The 13,836-nt window shown below is 48.0% G+C and overlaps 1 protein-coding gene across 1 annotated transcript in view; it reads left to right on the forward strand.

The window, feature by feature from the left end:
• cdr2l (cerebellar degeneration-related protein 2-like) overlaps positions 1 to 13,836 on the forward strand; it is a 31,357-nt gene that overhangs the window by 5,367 nt on the left and 12,154 nt on the right. The window contains exon 2 of the mRNA XM_080209132.1: positions 424 to 536. Within this exon, the coding sequence (XP_080065258.1) occupies positions 424 to 536 (113 nt within the window). The remainder of the gene's footprint in view (positions 1 to 423; positions 537 to 13,836) is intronic.

A 13,836-nucleotide genomic window follows, 5' to 3' on the forward strand; every position in this document is an offset into this window, starting at 1 on the left:
CAGATCATGGTTTCAAGGACCACTCCAAAGACTTGAGCCCATGGTCCAGCACTGAGGGGATGCTGCACTGTCAGAGGTGTTATCTTTCAAATAATACATGAAGCCCTGCCTCCTCCTGTCTGCTCAGCTGCATGGAATGATCCCATGGCACTATTCAATGGAAAGTATGAGTTCTTCTTGGAGCCCATGGTCTGTATTAATCCTTTAACCAACATCATTTGATTCTCAGATCATGTTGCAGTTTATGGGAGCTTGTTGTGCATTAATTGGCCATCGTATTTCCTGAATTACAAAAATGACCATAGTTCAAGAGGACTTGAAAGTTTTGTTAAATGCTGCAGGCTGCCTTGAGGTTGTGAAAGGTGCTGTACAAATATAAGTTTGTTCTTTGTGCTGTAACTATTTATCGTGTGTTTCTCCCAGACCTGCACCTAGCAGCAGAGCTAGGGAAAACGCTTCTCGAACGCAACAAAGAATTGGAAGACTCGCTGCAACAGATGTACGCAACCAATCAGGAGCAGGTCCAAGAGATTGAGGTAAGACAGTGCAGGAAGACATTGGCCGTTGAGCCCAGCTCTCCTCTTCCCTCTGTCTTCTGTGTTGAGTTAACCAATCTGACCTAATCCCAGTGGAAATGACTTATAGTGTCAGCATTCCAAGATGGTGTAGCAAAGGCTGCATATTCTGATGGAAAGGGTCTACTGGGTGTGGGAGAAGGATGGGTCTCACCTATATTGGCCATCTAATTAAATAGTATAGAGAGGTCACTCGTATAACCCCCCCACAGAGGGTATATAGTGACAGATCTGTACCCACAAGTAATGTACCCCAGTGTTATAGTGACAGATCTGTCCCCACCAGTACTGTATCCCAGTGTTATACAGTGACAGACCCATCCCCACCTGTACTGTATCCCAGTGTTATACAGTGACAGACCCGTCCCCACCAGTACTGTACCCCAGTGTTATACAGTGACAGACCCATACCCACCTGTACTGTATCCCAGTGTTATACAGTGACAGACCCGTCCCCACCAGTACTGTACCCCAGTGTTATACAGTGACAGACCTGAACCCACCAGTACTGTACCCCAGTGTTATACAGTGACAGACCCGTCCCCACCAGTACTGTACCCCAGTGTTATACAGCAATACACCTGTCCCCACCAGTACTGTACCCCAGTGTTATACAGTGACAGACCCGTCCCCACCAGTACTGTACCCCAGTGTTATACAGTGACAGACCCGTCCCCACCAGTACTGTACCCCAGTGTTATACAGTGACAGGCTTGTACCCACCAGTACTGTACCCCAGTGTTATACAGTGACAGGCTTGTACCCGCCAGTACTGTACCCCAGTGTTATACAGTGACAGACCCGTCCCCACCAGTACTGTACCCCAGTGTTATACGGTGACAGACCCGTCCCCACCAGTACTGTACCCCAGTGTTATACAGTGACAGACCCGTCCCCACCAGTACTGTACCCCAGTGTTATACAGTGACAGACCCGTCTCCACCAGTACTGTACCCCAGTGTTATACAGTGACAGGCTTGTACCCGCCAGTACTGTACCCCAGTGTTATACAGTGACAGACCCGTCTCCACCAGTACTGTACCCCAGTGTTATACAGTGACAGACCCGTCCCCACCAGTACTGTACCCCAGTGTTATACAGTGACAGACCCGTCTCCACCAGTACTGTACCCCAGTGTTATACAGTGACAGGCTTGTACCCGCCAGTACTGTACCCCAGTGTTATACAGTGACAGACCCGTCCCCACCAGTACTGTACCCCAGTGTTATACAGTGACAGACCCGTCCCCACCAGTACTGTACCCCAGTGTTATACAGTGACAGACCCGTCTCCACCAGTACTGTACCCCAGTGTTATACAGTGACAGGCTTGTACCCGCCAGTACTGTACCCCAGTGTTATACAGTGACAGACCCGTCTCCACCAGTACTGTACCCCAGTGTTATACAGTGACAGACCCGTCTCCACCAGTACTGTACCCCAGTGTTATACAGTGACAGAACCGTCCCCACCAGTACTGTACCCCAGTGTTATACAGTGACAGACCCGTCCCCACCAGTACTGTACCCCAGTGTTATACAGTGACAGACCCGTCCCCACCAGTACTGTACCCCAGTGTTATACAGTGACAGACCCGTCCCCACCAGTACTGTACCCCAGTGTTATACAGTGACAGACCCGTCCCCACCAGTACTGTACCCCAGTGTTATACAGTGACAGACCCGTCCCCACCAGTACTGTATCCCAGTGTTATACAGTGACAGACCCGTCCCCACCAGTACTGTACCCCAGTGTTATACAGTGACAGACCCGTCCCCACCAGTACTGTACCCCAGTGTTATACAGTGACAGACCCGTCCCCACCAGTACTGTACCCCAGTGTTATACAGTGACAGACCCGTCTCCACCAGTACTGTACCCCAGTGTTATACAGTGACAGGCTTGTACCCGCCAGTACTGTACCCCAGTGTTATACAGTGACAGACCCGTCCCCACCAGTACTGTACCCTAGTGTTATACAGTGACAGACCCGTCCCCACCAGTAATGTACCCCAGTGTTATACAGTGACAGACCCGTCTCCACCAGTACTGTACCCCAGTGTTATACAGTGACAGGCTTGTACCCGCCAGTACTGTACCCCAGTGTTATACAGTGACAGGCTTGTACCCGCCAGTACTGTACCCCAGTGTTATACAGTGACAGACCCGTCCCCACCAGTACTGTACCCTAGTGTTATACAGTGACAGACCCGTCCCCACCAGTACTGTACCCCAGTGTTATACAGTGACAGACCCGTCTCCACCAGTACTGTACCCCAGTGTTATACAGTGACAGGCTTGTACCCGCCAGTACTGTACCCCAGTGTTATACAGTGACAGACCCGTCCCCACCAGTACTGTACCCCAGTGTTATACAGTGACAGACCCGTCCCCACCAGTACTGTACCCCAGTGTTATACAGTGACAGACCCGTCCCCACCAGTACTGTACCCCAGTGTTATACAGTGACAGACCCGTCCCCACCAGTACTGTACCCCAGTGTTATACAGTGACAGACCCGTCCCCACCAGTACTGTACCCCAGTGTTATACAGTGACAGACCTGTACTCATAGTGGAGACAGATGGAGAAGTCTGGGAAGAACCATAGAATCCCTCAGTGCAGAAAGAGGCCATTTGGCCCTTTGAGTCTGCACTGACTCTCTGAAAGAACCGTGTGTGCTGGAATCTGAAACCAGAAGAGGAAATGCTGGATATCTCAGCAGGTCTGGCAGCATCTGTAAATAGAGAAAAGAGCTGACGTTTCGAGTCCCAATGACTCTTTGTTAAAGCTTTAACGAAAGGTCATCTGGACTCGAAACGTCAGCTCTTTTTTCTCCTTACAGATGCTGGCAAACCTGCTGAGATTATCCAGATTTTCTATCTCTGGCAGAGAGTATCTCACCCTGGCCCTTCCCTTCTGCCCTGTCCCTGTAACCCCGTGCATTTACCATGACTGACTAACCAACCTGCACACCATTGGACTTGATCTTTTGTGAAGAGTTGATCTTCCAATACAGCTTCCCAATTGCAGTCACCCCAACTTATACTCGCGGAAAACACGGCAGATATTACAATGGAGTCCCTCCAAAAGGAAGGAAAAGGAGGTGATGGTTTCTCTCACAGACTCCTTGACTGGTCATTTCAGGAGTTAACTGATATTTTCAGTTTCTGCATTTTCTTGTTTAACGTCGTTTATCTTATGGAGTCACAAAACCTTACAGCGCAGGAGGAGGCCATTCTTTCCTTTGTGTCTGTGCTATCTCATTCAGAAACCTTCTCCATTAACTCCATTCTCCTGCTCTTCCACCCTAATCCTGCAACTTCTCCGAGTGGTTAGCCTTTTGGAAGTTACTCTTCAATCTGCTTTGGCCACCATAGAAGGAAGCCATTTAGCCCAGCGAGCTGCTACTAGCCCTCAGCTGGTCCCACTCCTGCTGTAGCCTTGTACATGTTTTCTCTGGATAATTAGCCAATACCGGTTTGAAAACCACACGGATAAACACTGCATTTTTTAAAAGTCTTTCCTCGTGATGTCATTGCTTCTCAGGCCATTCACTAAATCAGTGACTCCAGTTCTCTACACTTCCACCAATAGGAACAGTTTCCCACGATTGGATTTGATTTGATTTATTATTGTCACATATATTAGCATACAGTGAAAAGTATCGTTTATTGCGTGCTATACAGACAAAGCATACTGTTCATAGAGAAGGAAAGGAAAGAGTGGAGAATGTAGTGTTACAGTCATAGCCAGGTTGTAGAGAAAGATCAACTTAATGCAAGGTAAGTCTATTCAAAAGTCTGACAGCAGCAGGGAAGAAGCTGTTTTTGAGTCGGTTGTGCGTGACCTCAGACTTCTGTATCTTTTTCCCGAAGGAAGAAGGTGGAAGAGAGAATGTCCGGGATGCGTGGGGGCCTTAATTATGCCGGCTGCTTTGCCGAGGCAGTGGGAAGTGTAGCCAGAGTCAATGGATGGGAGGCTGGTTTGTGTGATGGACTGGGCTTCATTCACAACCTTTTGTCGTGTCTTGTGGTCTTGGACAGAGCAGGAGCCCATACCAAGCTGTGATACAACCAGAAAGAATGCTTTCTATGGTGCATCTGTAAAAGTTGGTGAGAGTCGTAGCAGACATGCCAAATTTCCTTAGTCTTCTGAGAAAGTAGAGGTGTTGGTGGGACTCTTAACTATAGTGTTGGCATGGGGGGGACCAGGACAGATTGTTGGTGATCTGGACACCTAAAAACTTGAAGCTCTCGACCCTTTCTACTTCATCCCCGTTGATGTAGGCAGGGGCATGTTCTCCTTTATGCTTCTTGAAGTCAATGACAATCTCCTTTGTTTTGTTGACATTGAGGGAGAGATTATTGTCGCCGCACCAGTTCACAGATTCTCTATCTCATTCCTGTACTCTGTCTCGTCATTGTTTGAGATCCGACCCACTACGGTGGCATCGTCAGCAAGTTTGAAAATCGAATTGAAGGGGAATTTGGCCACACAGTCATAGGTGTATAAGGAGGGGGCTGAAAACACAGCCTTGTGGGGCACCGGTGTTGAGGATGATCGTGGAGGAGGTGTTATTGCCTATCCTTACTGATTGTGGTCTGTGAGTTCGGAAGTCCAGGATCCAGTCACAGAGGGAGGAGCCGAGACCCAGGCCATGGAGTTTGGAAATGAGTTTTGTGGGAATAACGGTGTTGAAGGCTGAGCTGTAGTCAATAAATAGGAGTCTGACATAGGTGTTCTTGTTACCTAGATGTTCCGGGTTTGAGTGCAGGGCCAGGGAGATGGTGTCTGCTGTGGACCAGTTGTGGTGGTAATCCGGGAGGCTGGAATTGATTCACGCCATGACTAACCTTTTGAAGCACTTCATAATGATGGATGTCAGAGCCACCGGCCGATAGTCATTAAGGCCACGCTGCTTGGTTTTTCTTTGGTACCAGGATAATGGTCATCTTCTTGAAGCAGATAGGGACCTCAGATTGTTGTAAAGAGAGGTTGAAGGTGTTTGTGAATCCCCCCGCCCGCTGATCCACACAGGATCTGAGTGCCCCGGGTATCCCATCCGGGACAGTCACTTTCCATGGGTTGACCTTTGAGAAAGCTGCTTTGACATCTGCAATGGTGACCCAGATACAGGGTCATCCAGGGCTTCCAGGGTGGCGGGCATAGCCTCACTGACCTCTTGCTCAAAACGGGCAGAGAATGCATTGAGCTCATCCGGGAGGGGTGCATTGGAGCTGGCGATTTTACATGCTTTCATCTTGTAGCCTGTTATGTCTTGCAGACCTTGCCATGACCTTGATGGGGTCGGTGTGGCTCACCTGGGACTCGAGCTTGGTCTGGTATTGTCTTTTGGCATCTTTGATGGATCTCCTTAGATTGTATCTGGCTTTCTTATATAGGTCAGTGTCACCTGACTTAAACGCCTCAGACTTGGACTTGCAAGCAGTGGATATCCCTGTTCATCCACTGGGGAACACACGGATTTGCTTCTTTGACACACAGTCTTCTACACACTGACTGATGAAGTTAGTTACTGTAGTGGTGTACTTGTTCAGGCTGGTCGCAGAGTTTTTAAATACTGACCAGTCCACTGATTCTAGGCAACCCCGTAGGAGATCATCCGATTCCTTAGAACAACATGCAACAATTCTCTCTGATGGATTCTCCTGCTTCAGTTTTTGTTTGTAAGCCGGGAGCAGGAGCACAGCCTTGTGGTCTGATTTCCCAAAGTGTGAGTGGGCGATAGAGCACTATCTACTCTGTTCATGATTTTGAACACAAGTCTCCTCTAAACCTTCTCTCAGGAGAACAGTCCCAGTTTCTCTAATCTGTCCTTGTAACTGGTCCCTCATCTGTCTAACCCATTTTAATAAATCTTTTCTGCACCCTTTCCAAAGCCTTTATCGCCTTCCTAACGTGTGATGTAGAGGATTACACACAATATTGTAACTGAGACTGAACCAGAGTTTTATAAAGATTCGTCATTAACTCCTCCTTTTGTTCTCTAAATGGCTGTTCACAAACCCATTCTCCATTCTGTATGTCTTATTAATCACTCTCTCAAACTGTTTTGTTATCGATGATTTGTGCACATATACATACCACCAGGTTCCTCACCCTTTCCAAATTGGATCTTTTGTTTTATATTACCCCTCCTTGTTCTTGTATTTCAGTTCACCTTGTCTGAATTAAGTATTACCTGCCATGTGCCCACCCATTCTATCAATCCTTCTATGTCCTCTTGCAGTCTATCACTATCCGGGTAGCACAGTGGTTAGCACTGCTGTCTCACAGCGCCAGGGATCCAGGTTCGATTCCCGGCTCGGGTCACTGTCTGTGTGGTGTTTGCATGTTCTCCCCGTGTCCACGTGGGTTTCCGCTGGGAGCTCCAGTTTCCCGTCACTGTCCGAATGACATGCTGGTTAGGTGCATTGGCCGTGTTAAATTCTCAGTGTACCTTAAGAGGCACCCGAGTGTGGCAACTGGGGAATTTTAACAGTAACTTCATTGCAGTGTTAATGTAAGCCTATCTATGACACAATTAATAAACTTTAAAAACTTTTCTCACAATTCACATACTTTCACATTCTTGAAATTATGCCCATACACCCAAGTCTAAGTTATTAACACAGATCAAGAAAAGCAATATATATGATACTATAATACTGATACGGAATACCTTTTTTAAATTATTTATTTATTTAGAGTATGAGTTTATTTATTAATGTCACAAGTAGGTTTACAGTAATGAAGTTACTGTGAAAATCCCCTAGTCACCACACTCCGGCACCTGTTCTGGTACATTGAGGGAGAATTTAGCACGGCCAATGCACCCTAACCAGCGCATCTTTGGAGTGTGGGAGGAAACCGGAGCACCCGGAGGAAACCCACGCAGACACAGGGATACCCTACAGACTCTGCACAGACAGTGACCCCAGGCTGGAATCGAACCCGGGTCCCTGGCGCTGTGAAGCAGCATCTTTCCCAGATCTCATCTCCTAACCCCACGTATTTGTCCCCCTAACCTACAAGTCTGTGGACGCTAAGGGACAATTTAACATGGCCAATGCACCTAATCGGCATATTTTTGGACTGTGGGAGGAAACCCACGCAGACACGGGGAAAATGTGCAAACTGCACACAGACAATGACCCAAAGCTGGAATTGAACCAGGTCCCTGGTGCTGTGAGGCAGCAGTGCTAACCACTGGGCCACCCCATGAAACAGTCTGTTTGTTTTACATTAGAAACTAGAAACAGCTGGAGCCCATTTGGCCCTTCGAGCCTGCTCCACCATTCATTATGATCATGGCTGATTGTATTCAGTATCCTGATCCCACCTTCCCACCATGTCCTTTGATCCCGTTAACCCCTGTCACTCAGCCACTTGCAGCTCTGCTTATTCTACAGGCTATGACTTGCTGTTGTGTGGCACTTTAGAACATTCCAGCGCAGTACAGGCCCTTCGGCCCTCGATGTTGCGCTGACCAGTGGAACCAATCTAATGACCCTCTAACCTAAACTATTTCAATGTTATCCATATGCCTATCCACTGACCATTTGAATGCCCTTAAAGTTGGCAAGTCCACAACTGCTGCAGGCAGGGCATTCCACACCCTTACTACCCTCTGAGTAAAGAACCTACCTCTGACATCCGTCCTATAATTACCACCCCTTAATTTAAAGCTATGTCCCCTCGTGTTAGCCATCACCATCCGAGGAAAAAGGCTCTCACTGTCCACCCTATCTAACCCTCTGATCATCTTGTATGCCTCAATCAGGTCACCTCGTAACCTTCTTCTCTCCAATGAAAATAACCTCAAGTCCTTTCCTCATAAGACCTTCCCACCATACCAGGCAACATCCTGGTAAACCTCCTCTGCACCCTTTCCAATTTATCAAATACCCTTTGAAAGTTCATGTACATGAAATCAATCACTTTACCCTCATTAGCCCTGTCTGTTTCCTGTGTTACCACCGTAGCTCACTGCATGAAAACAATCTTCCCCACGTCTGCTCTGTTTCTTTTGTCTTAATGTTTTGAATAAGTGACCCTTCCGCCAGAGGAAACAGCTTCTTAGCAGCTCAGACAGCAACTGCGGAGGGGGAAACAGAGCTCTGGGTGGGGATTCTCCGATCTCTCCATGCCCGGCCCATCGCAAGTGAGAACATTTGCCCTTCCAGCAGCACCGGAGAATCCCAGCCATCCGTGAGGTCAAAGGTCTTCGGTGAATGTTTCAGGTTCATGACCTTTCATCAGAACTGGGAACAGTTTGATGTAAATCATAGAGACGGAGAGTGAGGCGGGGTGGGGGGGGGGGGGCGGAGGCAGGGGAGAGGTGGTTAGGTGGGGAGAGGTGGTTAGGTGGGGCGGGGGAGGGGGCCATAAAAAATCCTATTCAAAATGAGCTGATGTTCCTGGCCATATCTATCCCTCAAATAAGATCACAAAAAAGGCTATACGGTTATCATCGCCTTGCTTTCTGTGAGATCTTGCTGTGCATGATTTGGCTGCTACCTCTCCTGTATTACAACAGTGACCACAGTTCAACTCCAGAGTGCTTTTGGACATCCTGAGGTTGTTGAAGGCGCTATATAAATACAAGCCGCTCCTTTCCTGATCGTTACCATCCTCATTAATACTCAATATTTAACCACTCTTCTTCAGCATGTGGATTTTCTCAGTTCTTCCCTGTCGCTCATCCTTTTCACACTTTCTCTGTACACTTGCACCGGTTGTGAGTCCTCTAAATCTGCTCTCACGCTACATTGTGAGGTGCAAACGTGCTTTATTGTTTGACCTTCCAGTGTGCTGGTGTTTTCCTGTCCCTCTAGTGCCAGGTAGACTGAGATAGGCACTTATTGTTTGACCGTATTTCCTTGTTGACCTGGAATGCTTTCCACATGCGGCCTGCCTGGTTGGAAAGAATATTTTTATGTCTTTACTGCCCTCCCTATCTTAATTTTGTCACCTTTCCTTTGTGTCTGTATCCACCAAACATTAATTTAGATGATAAAGACCAGGGTTCCAAAGGTTGACTTTCTGAAACTGTTCACAGTTACTCCTCCCTCCAGCCCAACAGACATTCCATCCTGTCTCCAACTTGGGCTCAACTCAGTCCCTCCCCTAGTCTCACACTACCCCCCCTTCCTTCCCCATGGTCTCCACTCGATCGCTCCCTCAATCTCCTGCACCCCCTCCTGACAATTGGCCTTCACTCAGTCTCTCCCTGAGTCTCTGCTGGGTTTGAATCCCCCAACCATCCCCTGATCCCCAGGCTCCTATTTTTCAAATCTATTTCTTCCTCAGTCCCATTTGTTCATTTGGATATTAAACAGGAATTATCCCTTGTGCATTTCTGTCCAATGTTTCATTGCATTCTGAGCTCAATCTGGGGGAGAGCTACGACGTGTAAAAGTCCTCAAAGTGGATTTCCTTTCTCAATCCATACTGCCAGCTTCTTATCGCTGCGCGGACACCCCCCACTTCCAAAACCCTACCCGTCTTGTGACAGGCCTGTAACAACTAGGGTTGCCAACTGTGGTTAAATGTATTCCTGGAGGTGTCCAGACCCTGACCTGCCCCACACTGTAATCAGTCAGCCAGCACAATCTATCCGCATGATCGATTGCCTTCCTGCATCGATTGGAGGAGGTCAGTTTAGCTCAGTTGGCAGGACGGCTAGTTTGTGATGCAGAGCACCCCGACAGTGTGGGTTCAGACCCTCAGGTAAAATCGCCACTAGTCAGCTCTCTTCCTCAAAGGGCAGAGCAGGTTATGGTTATCTGGGACCATGGCGACTTTATCTTATACCAATTGGAAAGTCAAAATTGTGTCTATGTCTGTGTGGAGTTTGCACATTCTCCTTGTGTCTGTGTGGGTTTCCTCCGAGCACTCCGGTTTCCTCCCACCGTCCAAAGATGTGCGGGTTAGGTTGATTGGCCGTGCTAAGAAATTGCCCCTTAGTGTCTAGGGATGCGTAGGTTAGAGGGATTAGTGGGTATAATATGTAGGGATGTGGGGGTAGGGCCTGGGTGGGATTGTGTTCGGTGCAGACTCGATGGGCCGAATGACCTCTTTCTGCACTGTAGGGTTCCATGATTCTATGAAAAGAAATACTCATTACCCATTGGATAATTCTTGACTCTCAGCCAAACAGATTTTTATATCTGATAAAGAGAAATGTTTGCACATGTTTTTTAGTGATCTGGTGGCTGCACACAGCAGTGTCCTGGAGATCGATCCTCAATTTCTGGAGAGCCAAGGCCAATCCCAGATGGTGGACTACCCCAGAAACCACCTGCTCCCCTCTGCCTCTGGGCTGTGTATTAATATTCCATATAATCACATGCAAATCCCTCCTTGTTTTAATTCACTCTTGAGGTGTGGGTGTTGCTGGCAAAGCCACTGTTTGTTTTCATCCCAAGAAGGTGTTAGAAGAATCAAAATTATTACAGCAAAGAAGGAAGCCATCCAGCCCTTCACCTCTGTGCTGGTCCTCTGGAAGAGTGACTGAGTCCCACTCTCCTGTCTTTGCCCAGAATGCGGCAATCTTTCCCTTCAGATAATTAACTTTCTTTTCGAAAGCCCCGATTGAAATTGCCTCCACCGCTTTCTGAAGCAGCATCTTCCAGATCTGAACCCATTGCGATGTGAGATAAAGTTTTTTTCTTATGTCATCATTATTTATTTTGCAATCAGTTTTTAAATCAGTCTCCTGGTTCTCAGTCCTTTTGGTAATAGAAGCTGCTCAGTCCAGACCTCTCTCATGATTTTAGACTCTGCTTTCACATTTCTGCTCACCCTTTTCTTTAAAAAAGGGAACAATCTCAGCTTCTTCAGTCTATCCCCCTCACTGAAGCTTCAGTAACTTTAGGAACTTGAATGGCCCAATCCATCACACAAACCATTCTCCCATCCACTGACTCTGTCTACACTTCCCGCTGCCTCGCCAAAGCAGCCAGAATAATTAAGGACCCCACGCATCCCAGACGTTCTCCTTTCCACCTTCTTCCTTTGGGAAAAAGATATAGAAGTCTGAGGTCACGTACTAACCAACTCAAGAACAGCTTCTGTAAATCCTTTCGACTCCCTCTCCCGTTATTCGGAGAGTGTGGTGTCGGAAGCAGACACACTGCTGTGATCAGGGCTCAGCCAGTGTTTTAGAAATGTTCATCAGAATTTCCTTGCCTTTGCACTCGCTGCCTCTCTTTCTAAATCCCAGCATTCGATGTACCTTACTCACCACCTTCACAAACTGCACCAACACTTCAATCGTTTTTCTCCATTTACATCCCACTCGCTCTGCTCCTGCTCCCCTTTACAATTCTATCCCTTTTCATATTTCCTACCAAAATGTATCTTTTCACACTTCACTGCATTAACTCTGTGATCTTATTGAATGGCGGGGCAGGCTCGAGGGGCTAGATGGCCTACTCATGCTCCGATTTCTTGTGTTCTTACGTAACTCTCAGTGTAGAGGGAGCTTTACTCTATATCTAACCCCGTGCTGTAGCTGTCATAGAACATAGAACATTCCAGCACAGTACAGGCCCTTCGGCCCTCGATATTGTGCTGAGCTATGTCCAAATCCAAGATCAGTCTATCCCACTCCCTATCATTCTGGTGTGTTCCATGTGCCTATCCAATAACCGCTTGAAAGTTCCTAAAGTGTCCGACTCCACTATCACAGCAGGCAGTCTATTCCACACCCCAACCACTCTCTGAGTAAAGAATCTACCTCAGACATCCCTCCTATATCTCCCACCATGAACCTTATAGTTATGCCCCCTAATAACAGCTACATCCACCCGAGGAAATAGTCTCTGCACGTCCACTCTATCAATCCCTCTCATCATCTTATAAACCTCTATTAAGTCGCCTCTCATCCTCCTCCACTCTAAAGAGAAAAGCCCCAGCTCCCTCAACCTTTCCTCATAAGACCTACCCTACAAACCAGGCAGCATCCTGGTAAATCTCCTCTGCATTCTCTCCAATGCTTCCATATCCTTCTTACAGTGAGGTGAGTAGAACTGCACACAATATTCCAAATGTGGTCTCACCAAGGTCCAGTATAGTTGCAGCATAACCCCACGGCTCTTAAACTCAAACCCCCTGTTATTAAACGCTAACTTCATAGCTCTATCCACTTGAGTGGCAACCTTCAGAGATCTGTGGATATGAACCCCAAGATCTCTGAGTTCCTCCACATTCCTCAGAACCCTGCCATTGACCCTGTATTCCTCATTCAAGTTTGTCCTACCGAAATGAATCACCTCACACTTACCAGGGTTAAACTCCATCTGCCACTTTTCTGCCCAGCTCTGAATCCTATCAATGTCTCTTTGCAGCCTGCAAGAGCCCTCCACCTCATTCACTACTCCACCAATCTTGGTGTCCTGATGGTCCTTAATGGTGACAGTGCAGTGGGAGCTTTACTCTGTATCTAACCCCGTGCTGTAGCTCATAGAACCCTACAGTGCAGAAAGAGGCCCTTCAGCCCATCGAGTCTGCACCGAACACAATCCCACCCAGGCCCTATCCCCATATCCCTACATATTATACCACTAATCCCTCTAACCTGCGCATCCTTGGACACTAAGGGGCAATTTCCTAGCACGGCCAATCCACCTAACCCGCACATCTTTGGACTGTGGGAGGAAACCAGAGCACCCGGAGGAAACCCACACAGGCACGAGGAGAATGTGCAAACTCCACACAGACAGTGACCCGAGCTGAGAATCGAACCCAGGTCCCTGGAGCTGTGAAGCAGCAGTGCTAACCCACTGTGCTACCGTGCCGTCCTGGAGGAAACCGGAGCACCCGGAGGAAACCCACGCAGACACGAGGAGCTGTCCTGGGAGTGTTTGATGGGGATACTGCAGAGGGTGCTTTACTCTGTATCTAATGCTGGGACACAGGGAGAGAGTGTGATGATGGTGCCGGGAGAGAGTGTGATGATGGTGCCGGGAGAGAGTGTGATGATGGTGCCGGGAGAGAGTGTGATGATGGTGCCGGGAGAGAGTGTGATGATGGTGCCGGGAGAGAGTGTGATGATGATGCCGGGAGAGAGTGTGATGATGATGCCGGGAGAGAGTGTGATGATGATGCCGGGAGAGAGTGTGATGATGATGCCGGGAGAGAGTGTGATGATGATGCCAGGAGAGAGTGTGATGATGATGCCGGGAGAGAGTGTGATGATGATGCCGGGAGAGAGTGTGATGATGATGCCGGGAGAGAGTGTGATGATGATGCCAG

Source organism: Carcharhinus amblyrhynchos, chromosome 21 (assembly GCF_965287045.1).
Source record: "Carcharhinus amblyrhynchos chromosome 21, sCarAmb.v2.hapA, whole genome shotgun sequence".
Classification (NCBI taxonomy): Eukaryota; Metazoa; Chordata; class Chondrichthyes; order Carcharhiniformes; family Carcharhinidae; genus Carcharhinus; species Carcharhinus amblyrhynchos.